Genomic DNA, 23,818 nt, shown 5'->3' with positions numbered 1-23,818 from the left:
GACCCCTTGTGGCCCCCCTAAATGTGGAGTATGAAATAACTTTTACATAACAAATTTTTGCTATCTTTTTTTTTTACATCCATTATTAGACAGTGGCAACGCGGAACATGGTCTTTTGCCTGCAATGCAGTGAAGAAAACGATATGACAACAATAACGTCTAATATAACTGGCCCCTCTAACAGTACAACTGGCCCCAGCTTGGCCCCCCCCAGTTGAAATGCTCTAGAACCACCACTGTTCACAGAGGGAGATTTGGGTGGTATTGCGAGCTATGGTATCATCAATTCAATTCATCCCTCAAACATAAAGATGGTAGCTAGAGAAGTAGTCAAATGTTACTCACTCACTTACTGTACATTTCATTTCACAACGGTGGATAGGTTTACTTGAGTACATTTAATATGAATTATTTAATGACAAAAATGTGCTTATAAATATGACAAATATTGAATAATTAAATGGGTATGTACATTTCTGACAGAATAGAAGGATAAGGAATAGGGAGTGTGATTTTTACTTGGAAATAACAGACCAGTAGGGGCTCCCTCTCATCACCTACCATAGAAGTTGTGTAGTTGCTACTATCCAACAGTAGAAAAGGATTCCATGACAATAATGTCTTTTTCCTTAAAGTCCCTCTTAAGCCAACTGAAATATGTGCCTGTCCTACCCCCACAGATAGGCTTAGTCATAGTATTGCACACCATTCTGCAGAGACAGTGTTTCACCGTGCTGAGCTGGAATCTTACTGTAACCTGAATTGAGCAAGCTGATTGAAGTCTATCATTGGCAATAATTGCTAAGATGGGACAATTTTGTGTGAAAAAAAGGTAGTCTATCCTGGGAACCAACACTTCTGAGAGAGGAGTCTTGAAACACACAGGCCTACATGGTTTTAATAAATGGGAAATTATTATTCTTTAGGGTCGGTCTGTGCTGGTGGAACACACCAGGGGATGGGTTTGATGTGGTTCTCTCGCCTCTACAGAGCACACAAGTCCAGCGCTATGAGTATCTCCCTGTGGATATGATGTAACTCATATTTACTGTAATGACAGTGTGCTGAATACAGGCTCTGGGATTCTCTCTCTAAAAGGATCTGTACAAAACTACCAATGGACCTCCTCCTAACCTGTTCTTCTCCAGCAACGTAAATACACACACACACACACACACACACACACACACACACACACACACACACACACACACACACACACACACACACACACACACACACACACACACACACACACACACACACACACACACACACACACACACACACACACACAGCATGCTGGCGTCTACTGAAAGTGAGGCAGTTATTACCTCAACCATTCCCTTAAAGCAAAGGCTGTTGTGTGGGAATTTGTTTCACAGTACAATTTGTTTATGCATTCACATTTTGATCTATCACTCTACAAATGTGTTTTAATGGGAAAACCAATGCATGAAAGTGCATCAATCATAAGCAAGTATGATGAATGCTTGGTATGTCCAAATAGAATGACTGACAGGGTTCATATCATTACATTGTCTTCAAATCATGTCTATAAATGGATTGATCTCTGCAGGTGGTACAGTTTGTTCTGTGGGTTTAAGAAAGCTTGGTCTCACACTCAGTAAACACGGCTGTTGTCAGCTCAAGTATAAAAAGTAGGACTTTTCTGGACTGAGGTCAAGTTGGCTTTGGCCACATCCGGTGTGTTCCCTATCCCCTGATCACTGTGAGAGAAAGCAGTAAACGAAACTACAAGTCTAGCAAGGGCAAAATGTAAGTTGGCACCAGTTGTCCTAATACATATTCAAGTCAAGTGGCTCTCTTTTGAACACACAGTCATGTTCTATTTCAGTTCAACCTTTAGTAATCTGGCATAAGCATGACAAACACTCCTTAAAAGACCTTTGGCTGAAATTGGAGACATGCTGGTACTCCCAGAGCTACTCTCTAACGATTGATGTTACAATGCTCTGAATGCTGGGAAACCAGAGGCATTTTCCCTAACCATCACATCACATGCATCAACATATTAAACCAATTTACTTTGATCAACAGTCAAATTATATAATCATGATTGGTTGGTTAATATTACAGCTTGTATGCCCTTTAAAAAGCCCTTTTAAAAAGGAGTTCATGTAACAGAAATAGCTTCATCATTTGGGGTGAAATGGGGTGAAAAATGCTCCCTGGTGAGCCTGCACACTCCTTTCCTGAAGAGGATTTTTTTAGGCTCCAGTTCTCTAGAGCCCTGTTATGACAGCTGTGCAGTATCATAGGGCTAACCAAAAGGGCACCCCTCTATTTATATCCAATCAAGAGTTGGTAGCTAAGCAAGTAACACTCATGTTAAACTTTGGACCACTTACCATCTAATACCAGATTTGTTCACGTGTGTTAAATAAAGACCACTTACAGTTATGGACCTTTACTCTTGTTGAAATGATCATATATTGTGGGCTGGGATTATCTAGTGGTTAGGGCTGCAGCCTTCACTGTACAGTCATGCCCAATGTCCACCAGATGCTTATGCGTATTTATTTTGCCAGATGTCTAGCCCACGTTTTCCATTCTTGACCCACGTGCTTCGCTTTCAACTTTTAAAAGCTACCTAGTTGAAGTCTGTGTATACATCCGTTTGTACCACTGCACAGTAAAGCAACGCATGAGTTCAAAATATTGAACGCATGCCGTACACAGAATGCACAGCAGCCTAGTGCGGCACCCCCAACAAGGCATTACGGGCTTCACCACTGTAATTGAATGACTTCCGCTGGAATGCAAACAGTTTAATGCATCTGGTGGACATGAGGCATTACACTGTGTGTTGGCGTAGGTTTGAATCCGGTCCACTACTGCACCATTCCTAATAATAAATACCTACAGCTAGGTAATTAGTGTACATGATTTACCACTATTCACATCTTGGAAATCTTAAGGAACAAATATTTGGTTGGTGTTACTTAAGATCAATATCATAGGGCAGAAGAAAACACTAAATCATTTTCAGTCAAGAACATTTTAGTCAAGAGCATATTTATTTTTTGTCATACAATATACATTTTGTAAAACTCAAAAACAAACTAATGATGTCACATTTAATTAACTATAAGCAGACCACACTTTTCTGAAGGTATTTACACAATAATAATAATAATAATAATAGTATACCATTAGTATCAATCTTCATGTACAGTAACAATATAATTTATATAGAAAAAGAGGTAGGGTCAACTGCTTCTTGCCCAATTAAAATCAGAACACTAAAATTATTTTTGCTTCAAATAATATGGGGCTCAAACGGGCTAAAAGATCAAAACCACAGTATGGTCTTACTTAACCTGGGTCTTAATTAACCTGGGTCTCCACCAGACAGAAGAGCAGTCTGGGACAGCACCAGTCACGCAGACCAGCATTTAATGTACATCACAGACAATTAAAGGCATCCGAAGCAAATCGATTCACAAAAGAAAGTACTTAATTTCACCCTGAATTTGTACAGAGAATGGGGATTCAAATGGAAAGGAAAATAAAAACCCAAATGACTGATTTGAATGGAAATGGTTCCTAAGGCAGGAGAACAAAAGTATGAGGTCAGACAAGTCCGGAGCCCATACATTTCAATAGTCTTTGATGTAGTCTTAGGAAGCTTATGGTCAACATAAATAGCACACAGTTATATCAATCAATTAGAACAAAAACCCCATCACGTTTCTCTTACAGAATCCCAATTTGAGACCCACGTGCATAACTACATTTGCATGTATACAACACATGCACACCAGTCCTAGTGACATCAACACACAAAAGTCGAAGTTAAAAATTAAGATGTCAAGTTAGGATTCTGCAAAGTGCAGCATTGCTATCATGGCTAAAAAAATGTCAAACAGAATCAGTTAATGTACTACAAAAATTCTGCTTAACATGGAAGACTAAAAACAAGGATGAGTCAATTCTAAAACCAACCAACTCTAGTGAAATAGAACAGTAATATCAGCTCTTCAAAGCCTGCTAAAGAGCTTAATCAGATGAATCCTTCCACTCTACAGGTGTTGCCATGAAATACCCGATATCATATGTTGCCCGATAACACAAATAGTGATGCATATTATGTGCTCTTCAGACACATAGAAGTACAACAAAAAGACTCATGGTCTAAACCATGAGACAGCAGGTCAGTCATTGGTCCAATGGGCTGATGTGTTGAACAAGGAATTACATTTAGGTTGATGATCAGTAGTCCATTATGTGACTCTAGTGTGCTGAAGATTACTGCATCCCAAATTTTAAAATAAAGTTTGCTTATGGTGCAGCTCCAATAACACCATTCTTATGTTCCCTGACAATCAGAGCACCCCTCTAATGGTGAACTGTAGTAGGCCTTCTGGCAATGAGTAAACCCAGTTCATTATACGTTATGCCTCCAGTTTACGGACAGTCAGTGCATTGCTTTACAGGTGGGTGTGTTGGTTGCTTAATGCACCCCGTTCATGATGTGTTTCTGGTGCAGCTCCAGGCTCTTGGGCTCGTCCTGGTTGTGTTGGGAAGGGGTGATATCGTCTTCCTGGAGCCGAGCATTCTTCCGGATCTCCTCCAGAGTGTACTCCTGCACGATGGAGCCATTCTCAAACACAATCACCAGCATGTCCTGAGAAAGACACACCAGAGAGTCAGTGAAACATGAGACTACGAAAGAGACAAGTGTGTTAGAAAATGTAGACTTAAACAACTGTTGACACTGTTGACACAGTTGTTTAAGTCTACAGCACGCGCTCCAGCAGGTATATCTCTCTGGTCACCCCTAAAGCCAACTCCTCCTTTGGTCGTCTCTCCTTCCAGTTCTCTGCTGCCAATGACTGGAACGAACTACAAAAATCTCTGAAACTGGAAACACTTATCTCCCTCACTAGCTTTAAGCACCAGCTATCAGAGCAGCTCCCAGATCACTGCACCTGTACATAGCCCATCTATAATTTAGCCCAAATTACTACCTCTTCCCCTACTGTATTTATTTTTTTTTATTATTATTTTGCTCCTTGCACCATATTATTTATATTTTAACTGAACTTTCTTCAAATTATAATTCTACCATTCCAGTGTTTTACTTGCTATACTTTATTTACTTTGCCACCATGGCCTTTTTTTGCCTTTACCTCCCTTATCTCACATCATTTGCTCACATTGTATATAGTCTTATTTTTGTCTACTGTATCATTGATTGTATGTTGTTTTACTCCATGTGTAACTCTGTGTTTTTGTATGTTGTCGAACTGCTTTGCTTTATCTTGGCCAGGTCGCAATTGTAAATGAGAACTTGTTCTCAACTTGCCTACCTGGTTAAATAAAGGTGATATAAAAATAAAATAAAAAACAGTTATCACACAGAGGTGAGCATGTGTGCTCCATTCCTCCCAGGTGAAACATCTTCCCCTATTTAAGGCCTCACCTCCTCTGGCTTGCCCACCCCTCGCTCCACAGTTTCAATGAAGCCATCAGAGTTTCTCCTAAGCGACAGAAGACCTCTCTTTGACCCCTTGGACGGGTCGGTCACAGGCTGCTTGTACACATCCATCTAGACAAAACAAACACACCAGACGGAAACATGTTAACCCATTAAAGATTTTGCCATTTTAGATTCCCAAAAGATGTCTCAATGCCCTCGTTATTAGATCAAATGAAAGGCTTAGTGGGTAAAAATTGCTGCTTTTCATCTTCATTCAAGCACTTAGTGACTTCAGTATTCACACCCCTTGACCTTTTCCACATTTTGTTGTGTTACAGCCCAAAATTAAAATGGATTAAATTGAGATTTTGCATCACTGACCTACACACACACAATACCCCATAATGTCAAAGTAGAGAAATGATTTTAGAAATGTTTACAAATTAATAAAATCCTGAAATGTCTTGAGTCAATAAATAGTTCAACCCTGTTGTGCAATAATAGTGTTAAACATGATTTTTCAAAATGACTACTTCATCTCTGTACCCCACACATACAATTATCTGTAAGGTCTCTCAGTAGACCAGTGAATTTTAAACACAGATTCAACCGCAAAGGTTCAGTGGCGTGTATTCATGGATGCCAAGGGAAGCCAGGCTTATTTGACTGACTTTTTTTTCTCTCATAATTTTCAGTCAATTCGGAAGTAGCTGAATCTCACTGGAGAAATTCAGAGCGAGGGAAACAGCGCCTCTCTGTCTCAGTATGTGTAGCCCATGTATCTTATGCGGTCTGGACCAAAAGAGTATGACATGTTGTGGCCGTAGCATTTGATTGATGCCAACAAGCATTTGGCCTCCCTTGATAAAACAATTAGCCAATTAGCATTGAGCTGAACTGTGGGTTGACCTGGTGCAGCGTTCAACTAGTCTACAAGTAGCATGAGTAAAAAAATATATATGTTTCGCGCCCACACACACGATATTTAGCAACATTGTTTGGACTAAATTGTTTTTGCTATCTTGAAGTTAGTTTTCAGTGTATTAAACTACCGTAACATAAATAAGCCGCACATGTCTATAAGCCGCAGGTGCCTACCGGTACATTGAAACAAATTAACTTTACACAGGCTTTAACGAAACACGGCTTGTAACAAAAATAAAAAAATAGCAGTAAGCTTTAGTTGTCTTTTTGCACTGAGTCAATTCCTCACGCTGCTGTTTCCAACGTCTTATCATCGACTCATTAAGACCAAGCTCCTGTGCAGCAGCTCTATTTCCTTTTCCAACAGCCAGATCAATCGCCTTCAACTTGAAAGCTGCATCATATGCATTTCTCCGTGTCTTTGCCATGATGAGGGTGACAAAATGACTACCGTAATCAGAATGATGGGAAGTTTGAGAGCGCTCGATTTAATCTAAACAGTAAACAAAAAAGTTGTTTGACCTTAACCCGTTCGGCAATTTCATTGGTCTAATGAAAGCTTCATGCCACCAAAAAACAGAGCACGTCACAGAATGTTTTTTTTTTTTAAATTTGAAAGTTGGAAAAATCCATATATTAGCCGCGTCATTGTTTAAGCCGCGAGGTTCAAAGCCTGGGAAAAACGTTGCAGCTTATAGTCCGGAATTTACGGTAAGCATATATAGCCTTGTTAATTTTTAAATGTTTAAGTTGGAATGGTGCCAAAATAGAGGAGGCAGTGCTCCTGTGGTCTTTGTGATGACCTGAGGTAACACCGTGGTTCTAAAAATCAGTAGTTGTTTAGTAAACTGTGGAAAACATTAACTTGCTTGACCATGTTGCAGGTCATATTGGTTACATGCAATATTTGCTTTGTGGAAAGATGTTGCCCTCTGGTTTTGTGATTAAAACACACGTGTGTATAGTTGAATTTATTTTGCCACTGTTTGACTTGTCTTTTTGTTGTCACAGCCTTATTGTATATCACAGTGGAATATGAACAAATAGGTTTAGAGAGCAAACAATGCAATTTTCACAACATAGGTTGTAATATAGATGTTTTACTGGCTTCACTTGCGCATTGATTTTACCCACGCACTGCTACTGGGGAGGTTTTCCAAAGCAGGCTACTTATTGGTAGATGGGTAAAAATAAAAAAAACGCAGACCTTGAATATCCCTTTGAGCATGGTGAAGTTATTAATTACACTTTGGATGGTGTATCTAATAGATGGGTTAGCTGACAATGTCACTAAAACGATGTGCACCCTTCCATGGGGCAGAAGTCAGCGTGTTGTGATTCTGGATGGCCAGATTGCTAGCAAGAATGACAAGAAACCGCCATGTGGGGAATCATAAGTGGCTTGTTTCAGCTTGTTTCACCTTGTTCTTGATACCATCTCTTGTTTTGAGGTGTTTTGACTGATTTCATGCCAGTGCTAATATGGAAAAAACATTGCTAGCTAGCTAACCAACAACTGTAATGATGTATTTGAGAGACAAGTACTCATTGTGCAATTATATTTATGTTTTTGACTAAACATTGGAGATGAAATATAGCTTCCACATCAACAATCTAAGCCAACCCTGTCCGTTTTGCCCTTGTCATTTTTTTGGGGCTAAAAAAACAACCCAGCCAAGTCTAGGACCAAAAGGCTCCTCAACAGCTTCTACCCCCAAGCCATAAGACTGCTGAACAATTCAGAAAATCGCCACTGGTTAATTTACATAGACCCCCTGCCTTTTGTACACTGCTGCAACTACTCACTGTTTATTATCTATGCATAGTCACTTCACCCCCTACCTACATGTACATATTACCTCAACTAACCTGTACCCCCGCACACTGACTCTGTACCGGTGCCCCCTGTATATAGCTCGTTATTGTGTTACTTTTTATTAATACTTTTTATTTTAGTCTACTTGGTAAATATTTTCTTAACTCTTCTTGAACTGCACCGTTGGTTAAGGGCTTGTAAGTAAGCATTTCACGGTAGTCTACACTTGTTGTATTCGGCGCATGTGACAAATAAAGTTTGATTTGATCTATACTCCCAGTCACTACACAGATAAAGACATCCTTCTTAACTCAGTTGTTGGAGAGGAAGGAAACCGTTCATGGATTTAACATTGAGGCCAATGGTGGCTTTAAAACAGTTACAGCGTTTAATGGCTGTGATAGGAGAAAACTGAGGATGGATGAACAACATAGTTACTCCACAATACTAACCTAATTGACAGAATGAAAAGAAGGAAGCCTGCAGAGATTAAAAATATTTCAAAACATGCAATAAGGCACAAAAGTAAAACTACACTAAATAAATGAGCTTTGTCCTGAAGACAAAGCAAATCCAACAACATCACTGAGTATCACTCTTCATATTTTCAGGTTTGGTGGCTGCATCATGTTAAGGGTAAGCTTGTCATCGGCAAAGACTAAGGAGTTTTTTAGGATAAAAATAAAATAGAGCTAAACACAGGCAAAATCCTAGAGGAAAACCTGGTTTAGTCTGCTTTCCAATAGATACTGGGAGACAAATCCACCTTTCAGCAGGACAATAACCTAAAACACAAGGCCAAATATACACTAGAGTTGCTTACCAAGATGACATTCCTGAGTGGCCTAGTTACAGTTTTGACTTAAATTGGCTTTAAATTGTATGGAAAGACTTGAAAATGGCTGTCTCGCAATGATCAACAACAAACTTGACAGAGCTTGAAGATTTTTTTTAAGAATAATGTGCAAATTCAGGCTGTAACAACAAAATGTAGAATAAGTCAAGGGGTATGAATACTTTCTGAAGGCACTATATGAAAGTAAATAAGTGAGTAACGTACCCCCTTCCCATTGGTTTCCACATAGCTGCATTTGAAGGCACAGTTGAGTGTGTCTCTGTTGAGCTTCTGAAGGAGGGCGCTCCCACAGCCAAAGAACACATTCTCAGCACTCCAGCCTTCGTCACTCAACTTCTCCAGGATCTACAGGGAGAGATAGCAGTTAAACAATGTGGTACATGCAATAAGGGTATATCCAGAGGGGTGTTCGTGGGTGGTGTGTGTAAATTATTTTCTTACCTCATCCACTGAGTTGAGATCAATGCCGTCGCCCTGGATGATACGCAGGTAAGATGGCAGCACCTTGAAGCCTTGAGAGTTTAGAGAGCAACCGAAGCACTCCTCCAAAATCTTTATCACCTGGGGAGGGAATAGGTAGTCAAGTACTGCATCCAAACTTGGAAACTTGAATCAAAGAGACAATAATAGGCAACTGAAACCCCCACACAGACGAGTGACATTTCGAAGGGAATCAATAAGAGCTAAGTGTATAGAGCACACCAAGCATGTAGGTCCCAAGGGTGACACTACGGAACCTGAAATCCAATCTGAACAAGAACGCAAGTTTGTCTTAGAAACAATAAAACATAAATGAACAGCCAAGAGCAACTTAAAACGAACTGCCCTTTTCAAAAAACATCCCTTGCAGTAGACCCATTGTCAAGAGAAGTAGACCTTGGATGTACTTGGATGGAAATTGGAAATTAACTACAGTTGAAGTCAGAAGTTTACATACACTTAGGTTGGAGTCATTAAAACTAGTTTTTCAACCATTTCACAAATTTCTTGTTAAAAAACTATAGTTTTGGCAAGTCGGTCAGGACATCTACTTTGTGCATGACACGTCATTTTTCAAACAATTGTTTACAGACACATTATTTCACTGTATCACAATTCTAGTGGGTCAGAAGTTTACATACATTAAGTTGACTGTGCCTTTAAACAGCTTGGAAAATTCCAGAAAATTATGTCATGGCTTTAGAATCTTCTGATAGGCTAATTGACATAATTTAAGTCAATTGGAGGTCTACCTGTGGATGTATTTCAAAGCCTACCTTCAAACTCAGTGCCTCTTTGCTTGACATCATGGGAAAATCAAAAGAAAATCAGCCAAGACCTCAGAAAACAATTGTAGACCTCCACAAGTCTGGTTCATCCTTGGGCGCAATTTCCGAATGCCTGAAGGTACCACGTTCATCTGTACAAACAATAGTACGCAAGTATAAACACCATGGGACACGCAGCCATCATGCCGCCGAGGAAGGAGACGCGTTCTGTCTCCTAGAGATGAACGTACTTTGGTGCGAAAAGTGCAAATCAATCCCAGAACAACAGCAAAGGACCTTGTGAAGATGCTGGAGGAAACGGGTACAAAAGTATCTATATCCACAGTAAAACGAGTCCTATATCAAAATAACCTGAAAGGCAGCTCAGCAAGGAAGCCACTACTCCAAAACCGCCATAAAACAGCCTGACTACAGTTTGCAACTCCACATGGGGACAAAGATGGTACTTTTTGGGGAAATGTCCTCTGGTCTGATTAAACAAAAATAGAACTGTTTGGCCATAATGACCATCGTTATGTTTGGAGGAAAAAGGGAGATGCTTGCAAGCCGAAGAACACCATCCCAACCGTGAAGCACGGGGGTGGCAGCATCATGTTGTGGGGGTGCTTTGCTGCAGGAGGGACTGGTGCACTTCACAAAATAGATGGCCTCATGACGAAGGAACATTATGGGGATATATTGAAGCAACATCAAGACATCAGTCAGGAAGTTAAAGCTTGGAACCCATGTTCCACTTTCTCAGGTAAATCACTTCAAGTGAACAAACATCACATGATTTCTTTCAGGCACTTTGTTGATCAATGCAAAAGATGAATCCTAGTAGATGGGTCTTCCAAATGGACAATGACCCCAAGCATACTTCCAAAGTTGTGGCAAAATGGTTTAAGGACAACAAAGTCAAGGTATTGGAGTAGCCATCACAAAGCCCTGACCTGAATCCCATAGAACATTTGTTGGCAGAACTGAAAAAGCGTGTGCGAGCAAGGCCTCAGTTACACCAGCTCTGTCAGGAGGAATGGGCCAAAATTCACCCAACTTATTGTGGGAAGCGTGTGGAAGGCTACCCGAAACGTTTGACCGAAGTTAAACAATTAAAGGCAATGCTACCAAATACTAATTGAGTGTAGGTAAACTTCTGACCCAGTGGGAATGTGATGAAAGAAATAAAAGCAGAAATAAATCATTCTTTCTACTATTATTTTGACATTTCACATTCTTAAAATAAAGTGGTGATCCTAACTGACCTAAAGACAGGGAATTTTTACTAGAATGAAATGTCAGGAATTGTGAAAAACTGAGTTTAAATGTATTTGGCTAAGGTGTACGTAAACTTCAGACTTCAACTGTATGTACCGTGTGTGTGTGTATGGCCAGCCAGCCAGCCAGACCCACACCACAACCCAGACCTGTGACACTTGAAGCGAGATCATACTTGACTATGAGGGATCCCAAAAAGAAGGTAGGTGTGTGTTCCCCAACCTCGATGAGGGTCTCTGCGGGGTCTCCTGAGTCAGGTCGGATGATCAAGCAGGAGTCTTCGCTCCGCTCTATCACGCGCTCCTTCAGCTTGTCCCCCCAGATGTGTCTACAAGCCTTGAAGATGTCGTAGCTGTCACTGACCACTGACACCGGCCCTGTCGGGAACTGGTCCAGCATGCTCTCGAAGGCCTCCTTCTCCCTGCTCCGCCCCCACGAGATGATTGTACTACAGGGAGAAGATGTAATTGGTTTTAAGAAAGATTTTCAGTAGACTTGCTGGACTGAAAACCTCTTATCCCTACACCTAGGGCTGCATGTTTGCTGTACAAGTCAAAAACCACAAAGCAAAATGTGTGATGCTACATGTGAAAGGGAATATGTGAGTGAGTGTGTTAAAGCGTGAGTGTGTGTGTATGTGTTTGTGAGCATGAGTCTTACCTATGCTCTGCTGCAGGCATAGAGAAGCCTGCCATGGGGCAGCCGTAGTATCGCTGGGCCATCAGTAGCCCTGCTACAGTGTCTGTACTGCAGAAATTCACCAGGTGGGCCGCCCCGCCTAACGCCGCAGACTGAGAGGGAGAAAGGAGGGAAAATCATCAGTTTCAAAAATTGTCACACAGACAGAAGTGTGCAATTGAAAGAAAGTCTGCTCCAAAACCCCAGCCCCTTTCCCATTACCTAAGCATCATCCTTGAGAAGAGCATTTTGACCAGTTTCTGTTAATTCTGGTTAAAGTCACAGTAATGCTCCAGTGAGACCTAAAGGCTCCGTCTCTCCTTTGAATACTAATGAACATAGTCAGCAATAATCTGCTACAAGAAATACCCTCATAGTGGGAGGGACATCTCAAACTATGCTGAACAAAAATATAAACACCTATGCCCACCCATGGCTGCGCCCCTGCCCAGTCATGTGAAATCCATCGATTAGGGCCTAATTCATTTATTTCCATTGACTGATTTCCCTTATGTGAACTGTAATTCAGTAAAATCATTGAAATTGTTGCATTGTGATTATATTTTTGTTCAGCATAGTTTGAGATGTCCCTCCCACTATGAGGGTATTTCTTGTAGCAGATTATTGCTGACTATGTTCATTAGTATTCAAAGGAGAGACAGAGCCTTTAGGTCTCACTGGAGCATTACTGTGACTTTAAGCAGAATTAACAGAAACTGGTCAAAATGCTGTAAATGGTAACAACTACACTGAACAAAAATATAAACGCAACATGTAAAGTGTTAGTCCCATGTTTCATGAGCTGAAAAAAAAAAAAAGATCCCAAAAATTTCCCATATGCATTTCTCATTTGCCAATATAATCCATCCACCTGACAGGTGTGGCATATCAAGAAGCTGATTAAACAGCATGATCATTACACAGGTGCACCTTGTGCAGAGGACAATAAAAGGCCACTAAAATGTACAGTTGTCTCACAACACAATGCCGCAAATGTTTCAAGTTGAGGGCGCATGCAATTGGCATGCTGACTGCAGTGCCAGAGAATAGAATGTTAATTTCTCTACCGTAAGCCATCTCCAACATCGTTTTAGAGAATTTTGCAGTATGTCCAAACGCAGACCACGTGTATGGGCAGGCATAAACTACAAACAACGAACACAATTGCGTTTTAGGGATGGCAATTTGAATGCACAGAGATACCATGACGAGATCCTGAGGCCCATTGTCATGTGAATCATCCCCTGCCATCACCTCATGTTTCAGCATGATAATGGTCGCAAGGATCGGTACACAATTACTGGAAGCTGAAAATGTCCCAGTTCTTCCACTCACCAGACATGTCACCCATTGAGCATGTTTGGGATGCTCTGGATCGACGGGTACAGCTGCGTGTTACAGTTCCCGCCAATATCCAACAACTTAGCACAGCTTATTGAAGAGGAGTGGGACAACATTCCACAGGCCACAATCAACTAAGAAAAGGAGATGTGTCACGCTGCATGAGGCAAATGGTGGTCACCCAAGATACTGACTGATTTTCTGATCCACAGTCCTACCTTATTTTAAAGGTCTGTGACCAACAGATGCATATCTGTATTCCCAGTCATGTGAAACCCATAGATTAGGGCCTAATTAATGATTTCCTTATATGAACCGTAACTCAGTAACATTTTTGAAATTGTTGCATTTATATTTTTGTTCATTGTATATGCATATTTTATGCTAGACTGTTGCTCTTCATCAAATCTATTTTATAAAGCCTTTTTTGTTTTACATCAGAAATTGTCACAAAGTGCTTTACAGATACCCAGCCCAAAACTCCCAAGAAGGCAGGAACCTAGAAAGAAACCAGGCTCAGAGGTGTGACCAGTCCTCTTCTGGCTGGGCTTGCCATGGGTCTTACCTCCTGCGAGGAGACCCCTCTGTAGCCAAAGTCATGCAGTTTGAAGTCTAGGCCCTCCAGACTGCCTGACGTGGCCTTAAGGTGCTTGGCCAGGATCTTCTTAAACTCCCGGGAGATGGTCGCCACACTGATGGGATACCACATCTGGACCAGCATGGTCTGTGAGAGAAAAAGAGAAACAGACAGAGATCGTTAAAACACCATTTGATTTGAGAAGAAGTTGATTTTGTTCAGAGACGACTTCTAAAACCTTTACAATGGGACATGGCTGTGCCATTGGTGCTGGAAGGGAAGTGGAAATGGGTGGGGGCTGGATAGCAAAAGCTGTGGCTGGTGTTGGGCTCAGTGCCGGCAGGCTAAGCTATCCCCTGAACAGAAAAAAAGGCAAGAGCGACTGGGTGGAATCATCCTCATTGACCCGATTAGGGGAATTGCAATGGTTTCTTTGACTCCATGACGGTGTCCCCAACAAAACAGAGAGAAAAAAATTGAAATAGAAAAATAACAAGGAATAAAGTTAAGATTTAATGTTAAAATGCACAAGTACAGTGGAATGCCTTTCTTGCAAACTCAAAACCCAACAATGCAATACTAGAAGAAAATAAAAACACGAGAAATAAGAAATATAAAAAAAACACAAAAAGTAAGTAACGTTAAGCATACTATATAAAGGGGCAGTTTCAATACCATATATGCAGGGATACTGGTGTGATGGAGGTAGAAATGTATAGGGGTAAGGTGACTAGGCATCAAGATATAGGATAAATAGTGTAGCAGCAGCTTATATGTGAGTGGGTGTGTGTGAGTGAGTGTAGTCAGTATAAATGTATGTGCATGTTACAGTATGTGTGAGTGATCAGATGAAGAAGTGAGAATGTGTGTAGGGTCGTATGACTGTGAATAGACCAAAACAATCAATGAGGATACAAGGTTAACTCAGATAGTCCGTGTAGCTATTTCATCAGTCATATTGCTTGGGTGATAGAATCTGTTGAAGAGCCAGTTGGTGCCAGACTTGATGCACCGGTACTGCTTGTCGTACGGAAGCAGAGAGAATAGTCTATGGCTTGGGTGGTTGGAGTCATGAACGATTTTCCAGGCCTTCCTACCACACACCTGATATATAAACTCAGCAAAAAAGAAACGTCCCTTTTTCAGCACCCTGTCTTTCAAAGATAATTCATAAAAATCCAAAAAACTTCTGATCTTCATTGTAAAGGGTTTAAACACCGTTTCCCATGCTTGTTCGTTCAATGAACCATAAACAATTAATGAAAATAGCACCTGTGGAACAGTCGTCAAAACACTAACAGCTTACAGACGGTAGGCAATTAAGGTCACGGTTACGAAAACTTAGGACACGAAAGTGGCCTTTCTACTGACTCTGATAAACACCAAAAGAAAGATGCCCAGGGTCCCTGCTCATCTGCGTGAACGTGCCTTAGGCATGCTGCAAGGAGGCATGCAGATATGGCCAGGGCAATAAATTGCAATGTCCGTACTGTGAGACGCCTAAGACAGCGCTTCAGGGAGACAGGACGGACAGCTGATCGTCCTCGCAGTGGCAGACCACGTGTAACAACACCTGCACAGGATCGGTACATCCGAACATCACATCTGTGGGACAGGATAGCAACAACAACCATCCGAGTTACAACAGGAACGCACAATCCCTCCATCAGTGCTCAGACTGTCCGCTGCCACCACCATGCTCCAACGTAGAGATGGTGTCAGGTTTCCTCCAGATGTGACGTTTGGCATTTAGGCCAAAGAGTTCAATCTTGGTTTCCTCAGAACAGACAATCTTGTTTCTCAAGGTCTAAGAGTCTTTAGGTGCCTTTTGGCAAACTCCAAGCAGGCTGTCATGTGCCTTTTACTGAGGAGAAGCTTCTGTCTGGCCACTCTACCATAAAGGCCTGATTTGTGGAGTGCTGCAGAGATGGCTGTCCTTCTGGAAGGTTCTCCCATCTCCACAGAGGAACTCTGGAGCTCTGTCAGAGTGGCCATTGGGTTCTTGGTCACCTCCCCGACCAAGGCTCTTCTCTCATGATTGCTCAGTATGGCAGGGAGGCCAGCTCTAGGAAGAGTCTTGGGGGTTCCAAACTTCTTCCATTTAAGAATGATGGAGGCCACTGTGTTCTTGTGGACATTCAACGTTTCCCCAGATCCTTGCCTCGACACAATCCTATCTCAGAGCTCTATGGACAATTCCTTTGACCTCATGGCTTGGGTTTTGCTCTGACATGCACTGTCAACTGTGGGACCTTATATAGACAGGTGTGTGCCTTTCCAAATCATGTCCAATCAATTGAATTTATCACAGGTGGACTCCAATAAAAGTTGTAGAAACATCAAGGATGATCAATGGAAACAGGATGCACCTGAGCTCAATTTCGAGACTCATAGATAAGGGTCGGAACACTTACGTAAATAAGGTATTTCTGTTATTTATTTGTAATAAATTTGCAAACATTTCTAAAAACCTGTTTTCACTTTGTCATAATGGGGTATTGTGTTAGATTGAGGGGAGAAAAAATATTTTATACATTTTAGAATAAGGTTGTAATGTAACAAAATGTAAAAAAAAGGGAATGGGTCTGAATACTTTCCGAATGAACTGTACAGGTAGGGATAAATGTAAGCTACAGTAATGTAGCGTAACGTACAGTGCCTTCAGAAAGTATTCACACCCCTTGACTTTAACAATTTGGTTGTGTTACAGATTGAATTTAAAATCGATTAAATTTAGATTTTTTTGGTCACTGGCCTACACAAAATGCCCCATAATGTCAAAGTGGAATTATGCTTTAAGACATTTTTACAGCTTCACTGGCTGTCGTCATATCGATCCCGCTAACGGGATTCAAGCCATAACAGGTTAAGAAACATATGCTGTATTAGAGAAAGGAAGTACAACAAAATGACAATGAAAGGGCTACTAAGGGGGAAATGAAGAGAATTACCTCAATATAGTTGGTGAGCCAGAAGAAATCTGGGTCTGTGTTTTCCACTGTGAAGAGGACGTTCCCTCTTGGAATGATCTTCCCCTCAGGAACCGCTTTGATTCGAATTGGGAGACGGCCATCATACTTCTGATGGAACAGCATCAAAATCTACAATCAACCTCGGTGTGTGTTCACATGAACATCTTACAGCGAGTAGCCTAACAGTTGAGACTGCATGAGTAAAATAGTCTTAATTGAAAAGCTAAAATAAGAGTGTGTCTAGTCTCTGATTGAGACATCCCACTTACCTCCAGCACTTTCCTCCAGCCTTCCTCATCAAACACAGTCTGTCTAAAGTGCATCTGGTAAAAGACTTTGGCTTCCTGAATCTTCTCCTCAGTGATGACTTGTCCTGATTAGGGGAGACAATGGGAAAAAGTAATTAATGAATCTAAATGAACACAGACAGAAACAAACAAACCAAAAACCCACTTGCCCACATTTTGTCAAGCAACATTTGAGCTAACAGTGTAAAAATAGATCTGTCCCACCCCCACTTACTGCAATTCCCTTTCATTCAGTCAAAATTGAGTGTCAGTGGGTGATCAAGTGCCACAGAGAGACAGTCAGTGGTGGAGCATGGTTGACTAGTATGGCTGGAGGAGACTCTCTGATTGGATAGAGGAGTGAAACCCTAGCCTGGAGGAGGAGCTCAGCAGTCAGAAACAAAACCCTCAGTGGTCCTCTCAGGGTGACAGGTCACTGTTCACACATACCACACATGACAGCATATGGGACCAGATACAAACACTGCTGACTGCCATGTCTGGAGACCCTAAAAATAGATGAGTTGAAGTTGGTCCTTTTTATTTATTTTTAAACATACTTTATCTAGGCTGTCATAGTTGCGTGGATGTGGCCATTTGATTGAATTTGCAAATGTTCCATTGAGGTTGTGTGCATGAAATCTTCTGTAATCTGTGGTTTGTTTTGGAAGTTTTTCCATAACCTTCACCAAGTGACTTAGTGGGTCATACATGCACATCATGTGACAAAGGACAACACTGGTGGTAAATAGAACATAGTGTGGGCTGAGGTGACCTCTAAACACTGACTACAATGAGAAAGAAGAAACTCAAGAATGGAACTCTAAAAGAATGGAGATGAAAGAAGCAAGTGGAATTTCCTTACAAGGCTATAGTACAGACTAGAGGTCGACCGATTAAAATCGGAATGGCCGATTAATTAGGGCCGATTTCAAGTTCTCATAACAACCGGTAATCTGCATTTTTGGACACCGATTAACATTGCACTCCATGAGGAGACTGCCTGTTATGCGAGTGCAGCAAAGAGCCAAGGTAAGGAGCTAGCTAGCATTAAACTTATCTTATAAAAAAACAATCTTAACATAATCAATAGTTAACTACACATGGTTGATAATATTACTAGTTTATCTAGCTTGTCCTGCGTTGCATATAATCGATGCGGTGCCTGTTAATTTATCATTGAATCACAGCCTACGTCGCCAAATGGGTGATTTAACAAGCGCATTCGCGGGAAAAAAAAGCACTGTCGTTGCACCAATGTGTACCTAACAATAAACATCAACGCCTTTCTTAAAATCAATACACAAGTATATATTTTTAAACCTGCATATTTAGTTAATATTGCCTGCTAACATGCATTTCTTTAAACTAGGGAAATTGTGTCACTTCTCTTGCGTTCTGTGCAACAGAGTCAGAGTATATGCAGCAGTTTGGGCCGCCTGGCTCGTTGCAAACTGTGTGAAGACCATTTCTACCTAACAAAGACGGCCAACTTCGCCAAACGGGGGATGATTTAACAAAAGCGCATTTGCGGAAAAAGCACAATCGTTGCACGAATGAACCTAACCATAAACATCAATGCCTTTCTTAAAAGCAATACACAGAGGTATATTTTTTTAAACCTGCATATTTAGTTAAGAAATTCATGTTAGCAGGCAATATTAACTAGGGAAATTGTGTCACTTCTCTTGCGTTCATTGCACACAGAGTCAGGGTATATGCAACAGTTTGTGCCGCCTGGCTCGTTGCGAACTAATTAGCCAGAATGTTACATAATTATGACATAACATTGAAGGTTGTGCAATGTAACAGCAATATTTAGACTTAGGGATGCCACTCATTCAATAAAATACGAACGGTTCTGTATTTCACTGAAAGAATAAACGTTTTGTTTTCTAAATGAGTTTCCGGATTTGACCATATTAATGACCTAAGGCTCGTATTTCTGTGTGTTATTATGTTATAATTAAGTCTATGATTTGATATTTGATAGAGCAGTCTGACTGAGCGGTGGTAGGCAGCAGCAGGCTCGTAAGCATTCATTCAAACAGCACTTCCGTGCGTTTGCCAGCAGCTCTTCGCAATGCTTCAAGCATTGCGCTGTTTATGACTTCAAGCCTATCAACTCCCGAGATTAGGCTGGCAATACTAAAAGTACCTATTAGAACATCCAATAGTCAAAGGTATATGAAATACAAATGGTATAGAGAGAAATAGTCCTATAATAACTACAACCTAAAACTTCTTATCTGGGAATATTGAAGACTCATGTTAAAAGGAACCACCAGATTTCACATGTTCTGAGCAAGGAACTTAAACGGTAGCAATTTTTTTTACATGGGACATATTGCACTTTTACTTTCTTTTCCAACACTTTGTTTTTGCATTATTTAAACCAAATTGAACATGTTTCATTATTTATTTGAGACTAAATAGATTTTATTGATGTATTATATTAAGTTAAAATAAAAGTGTTAATTGTTCATTCAGTATTGTTGTAATTGTCATTATTACAAATATATATACAAAATTGTAAAAAAAAAAAAAAACATTTTTTTTGATCTTCCAATCATCTGTATTGGCGTTGAAAAACCATAATCGGTCAACCTCTAATACAGGCAAAATGGACATACCTGAAAGATACTTCTTCAGGAGGTACTGAAGGCCAAAAAACACAATCTCATTGAACTGGGCGCCCCCCTTTTTGCGGCGGCACTCAAAGTAAGAGTAGACCTTGTTGACATTGGGAGGGTACTGCTTGTAGTGTGTGATCTGTGGAAGAGGAGAATTTCAGTTAAAATAGGCTACAACAAAGGAAACATAAGGGAAAAGACAAACTAACTGGAATCTAGATGTCATGTTATTAATGACATAATAAGCCAGGTCAGTGAAGAGATGAGGTGTAGGCCCATGATGAGAAAGGTACATTTCATGTTCCTACGAGAGCTTAGTCCTGCAAAATAAGATCACAAACAGTGACTAATGTCAAAGCTGTTTGTTTCAGAGCTTAAGAATGAACCTTAATACACTGGAAGATATTCTAAGCACTTCTCTTATACATTTAGAGAACAACCTGTTTTATATCGTATACAACATTCCAACTGATTAGTGCTCATTAGTGCACATAAAAACAGCATTATTTCTGAGTTTAGTTTTCAAAGGGTTCACCCCTGAATGTGCCAAGAGGGAAAGTGGAGTGAATGCAAAAAAAAGCCCTTAAATTAGGCTAAGTGAAGAGCTTAGTGTGCAACGTGATGCTTTGTACAGTACCACGTCTCTCACTGCCAAACATGAGCTCCAGTGGGTGGGGGTGCTCTCCTCATTCCAGTTCAAAACACAGGTCGGCCTTTGTGAGCCCAGGGTCACAAATTCAATAATTGAGAGCAACTACCCTTCACTTGGAAATGTACAATTTGCGCAAACAGGCAGGGGTGAGCAATATCAGTGCCATCTTTTTCCAAGCTGCCCTTTCTCACTTTCTCTCCCTCTACTTCTCACTCACCCTACCTCTCAGAATCTCCTTTCCCGTTGATGCTGATCTTGAAGTCATAAGGTTTTGGCTCATGATCTCAGCAATAACAAAATCAGATGTTTTGCAAACATTCCGGCTGATGTTGTAGTGAGTGCCAGCGCATCAGACGTTATTATGTGTCACATGACTGGAATTCTGGGAGTGTCAGGTCTGGAGGAATGGGAGTCATCGCAACCAGGGACAAATAGAGAAAAAAAAATGTAGATGCCCATATCTTCCCATAATGGGTGAGATGGTGTTTTGGAAAGGTTAACAGGTGATGTTAGTTTTCACAGTGAAAACATAAATCAATCTGGGCCCTCAATTGTCACACAAAAGTAGGACCACAAAGTCAACCAAAAGTAAGCCATAGCATAAACATGATTATGCAACAACAGAGAGAGCTATTGATGGGAGAGGACAGAAAGAGGATGGCTAACCAGGATTTTATGGCCATGCTGTTATGGAAGGTTGTTGTATCTGTAACCATTGTTCAGATTTGGGGGATATCCATAAAGGATGTTTAGCGTATCATATTCACCTTGACAGTCTCATGATGCACAGATACAGGATTCTCAGAAGGGATTATACAAGGGCTATGCCTACATACAGTAAGATCATCCCCTTGACCACATCTAATCAATAAATATAAATGTGTGACTACTGACTACCTTTCCAGGTGCTGTACTGAAGGGTGGAACACTGCAATATGCCAGATAGGTATGCATAACAAACCTAATAAGGGTTTCAGAGGAACACATACCATTCATATGCATACCTTGTGACTTTGTCTGCCTGGCATCACCATCCACCCAACTGTGGAACTCCACTTATGTAAGAGGGATAATTTCTATCATGAGCCTACGAATTACATAATGTAGGTATACATGCCATGACTAGGCAATGTGCGAAGCAAACCAGGCCCTTGAGACAACAGGGTTGTAAACTGGAGAAAAAAGGGTGACATGCACAGTGCTTGACTTCGGCACGAGCTCACTTGTAGCAGAGTACCGGAACGTCACATTTTCAACTGCTTGAGCTCTTGTTCCTTTTATTAAATATTAGCTCAAAGTATTATGGAACTCCTGCACCTAAATATAATACAGTACCGGAACCTGCTTCAGGTTCAAACACTGCTCATTCAGTATGCTACAGTTATTATGCCTGTTGGCATTTGGCACTACCAAGGGAACTTGTAGACAGGCATTTCTGTCAATGACACTGCCAACAACACTGAAGTGGGTGATACTTGCCGATTCTGAATTGTCTTCATTCATTTGACAACATATCTACATTTGGTAGGAATTACAACACTGTCTTCTGATCAGTATCAAATCAATAACATAATAGGCTTATCTAGTGGCAAAACTGTGACTGATCCTTAGGCTAGAGATTGAAATCAATGGTCTATAGTAGTGTTTCCCAAATCCAGTCCTTAAGTACCCCCTCAACAGCACACATTTTTGTTGTAGCCCTGGACAGAAACATCTGATTCAACTTCTAATCAAATGTTATTTGTCACATGCCGCAGAATACAACAGGTCAATGGCTTGAGTTGACAAGTATAATCTGGTGTTCTTGTCAGGTGCCACAACAAAAATATGTACTGTTGGGGATACTCGAGGACAGGGAAACACTGGTCTGTAGCAGCATCTCCCAAACTCGGTCCTCGGTATCCCAAGGAGTGCACGTTTTGGTTTTTGCCCTAACACTACTCAGCTGATACTAATCATCAAGCTTTGATTCTTTGAATCAGCTGTGTAGTGCTCAGGCAAAAACTAGAACCACGTTTGGGAAACGTTGGTCCAAAGGATTAAGACGGACACTTTTACTGACTGATTAGTTGGGGGGTCGCTCCAATCTTGAAGTCATCACGCGGACCCTTGCCATTTGGTAGTGACATTTGACATTTATTGAACCGGGCTATTGCCCTCCGCTAAAGTTTGGCCGTGTGCGCTCAGAGGTAGTTACCTAGCTGGGCTTGAGAAAAAGTATGTAAATTTGCCCCCCAAAAATCTATAGACAATTAGTACCAAACTAGCTTTTAGAAAATGGGGCTAGTATTAAGCTAGGGCTAGCAAAACACCATATAACCTAGTTAGCATTTAACCTTTATTAGCTGTCAGCTATTGTTGTTGATTCCACATAGGTAGCTAGCTAGCCAGGCTACGTTTTGACCTCTATTGGTAATGTATTTGTCAGGCGTCAAATTGCTAGGCTACTCAGTATGAGAGTTGTTTAAATTAGAACTAACGATTGAGGGCGGCACACCAGCCATGGTCTGAATAATTTTGCTAGTTACTTTGCATTATTTCGGTTTTGTTTATGTAGCTAGGTTCGTGGCATTTTTTGTATATAATGTAACGTTAGTTTCCTAATACTAGTTCTTGAAATAAGGTCCCCTCGAGTGAATGTCAGCTACATTGTGTCAGAAGCTTAGCCAGGCGCACTTCCACAACATTTCGTCAACCATTTCTGGGAAGGGAGAATATAACTGATGCAAATGCTAAAATGTTGCCAGCTTCAGCTTGCGACACGTATCGTATTGGTAACATGATAATACTACTGCTGAAAGTAAGAAACTACTAGTTAGGGGCGATCATGACACTCACCTTGTATGAATCTGTCGCCAGCAAAATATTAAAATCCTGGGCTGCCATGGTTATGATTGAACGAGATGAATGCGACGGTGCTCTATTTCGTCGCTATTTATCAAAATCGAAAGCTGACTAGGGCGGAAATAGCAGCTACACAACCGTACTTTGTTATTCCTCTGTTGTTCCTGTGTTACGTCTTTCTAGTAGTGAAACTGACCGCCCAGAGAAGGAGAATTCTGGGGTTGGGTTGAGAGGGCGGATTTGAAAACATGCACGTCTGAAAGCACG

The 23,818-nt window shown here is 40.9% G+C and overlaps 1 protein-coding gene across 1 annotated transcript; it reads right to left on the bottom strand.

Moving 5' to 3' along the window:
- Positions 1–3,022: 3,022 nt before the first annotated feature.
- Positions 3,023–23,818, bottom strand: nampt2 (nicotinamide phosphoribosyltransferase 2). Its single transcript, XM_045691770.2, has 11 exons — positions 23,546–23,818; positions 20,056–20,194; positions 17,405–17,508; positions 17,115–17,243; positions 14,152–14,310; positions 12,228–12,358; positions 11,790–12,015; positions 9,484–9,603; positions 9,247–9,387; positions 5,450–5,575; positions 3,023–4,651 (listed from the first exon to the last, which is right to left on the bottom strand). Exons 1-11 carry the CDS (start codon positions 23,591–23,593, stop codon positions 4,478–4,480), a joined length of 1,497 nt encoding a protein of 498 aa, XP_045547726.1. The 5' UTR covers positions 23,594–23,818; the 3' UTR covers positions 3,023–4,477.

The sequence above is a fragment of the Salmo salar genome, chromosome 12, assembly GCF_965601325.2.
Source record: "Salmo salar chromosome 12, fSalSal1, whole genome shotgun sequence".
NCBI lineage: Eukaryota > Metazoa > Chordata > Actinopteri > Salmoniformes > Salmonidae > Salmo > Salmo salar.
This window is presented reverse-complemented; position numbering and strand designations above follow the sequence as displayed.

What these genes read in the sequence shown, in the direction of transcription:
- nampt2 (XM_045691770.2), bottom strand. Translation starts at nt 23,593, where the DNA reads ATGGCAGCCCAGGATTTTAATATTTTGCTGGCGACAGATTCATACAAG. An exon ending in TGGAAACCAATGGGAAGGGG is followed by an intron (nt 5,576 to 9,246) that starts GTACGTTACTCA and finishes TGTTTTGTCTAG; the next exon opens with ATGGATGTGTACAAGCAGCC. An exon ending in GGGTGGGCAAGCCAGAGGAG is followed by an intron (nt 4,652 to 5,449) that starts GTGAGGCCTTAA and finishes TGTCTTTCTCAG; the next exon opens with GACATGCTGGTGATTGTGTT.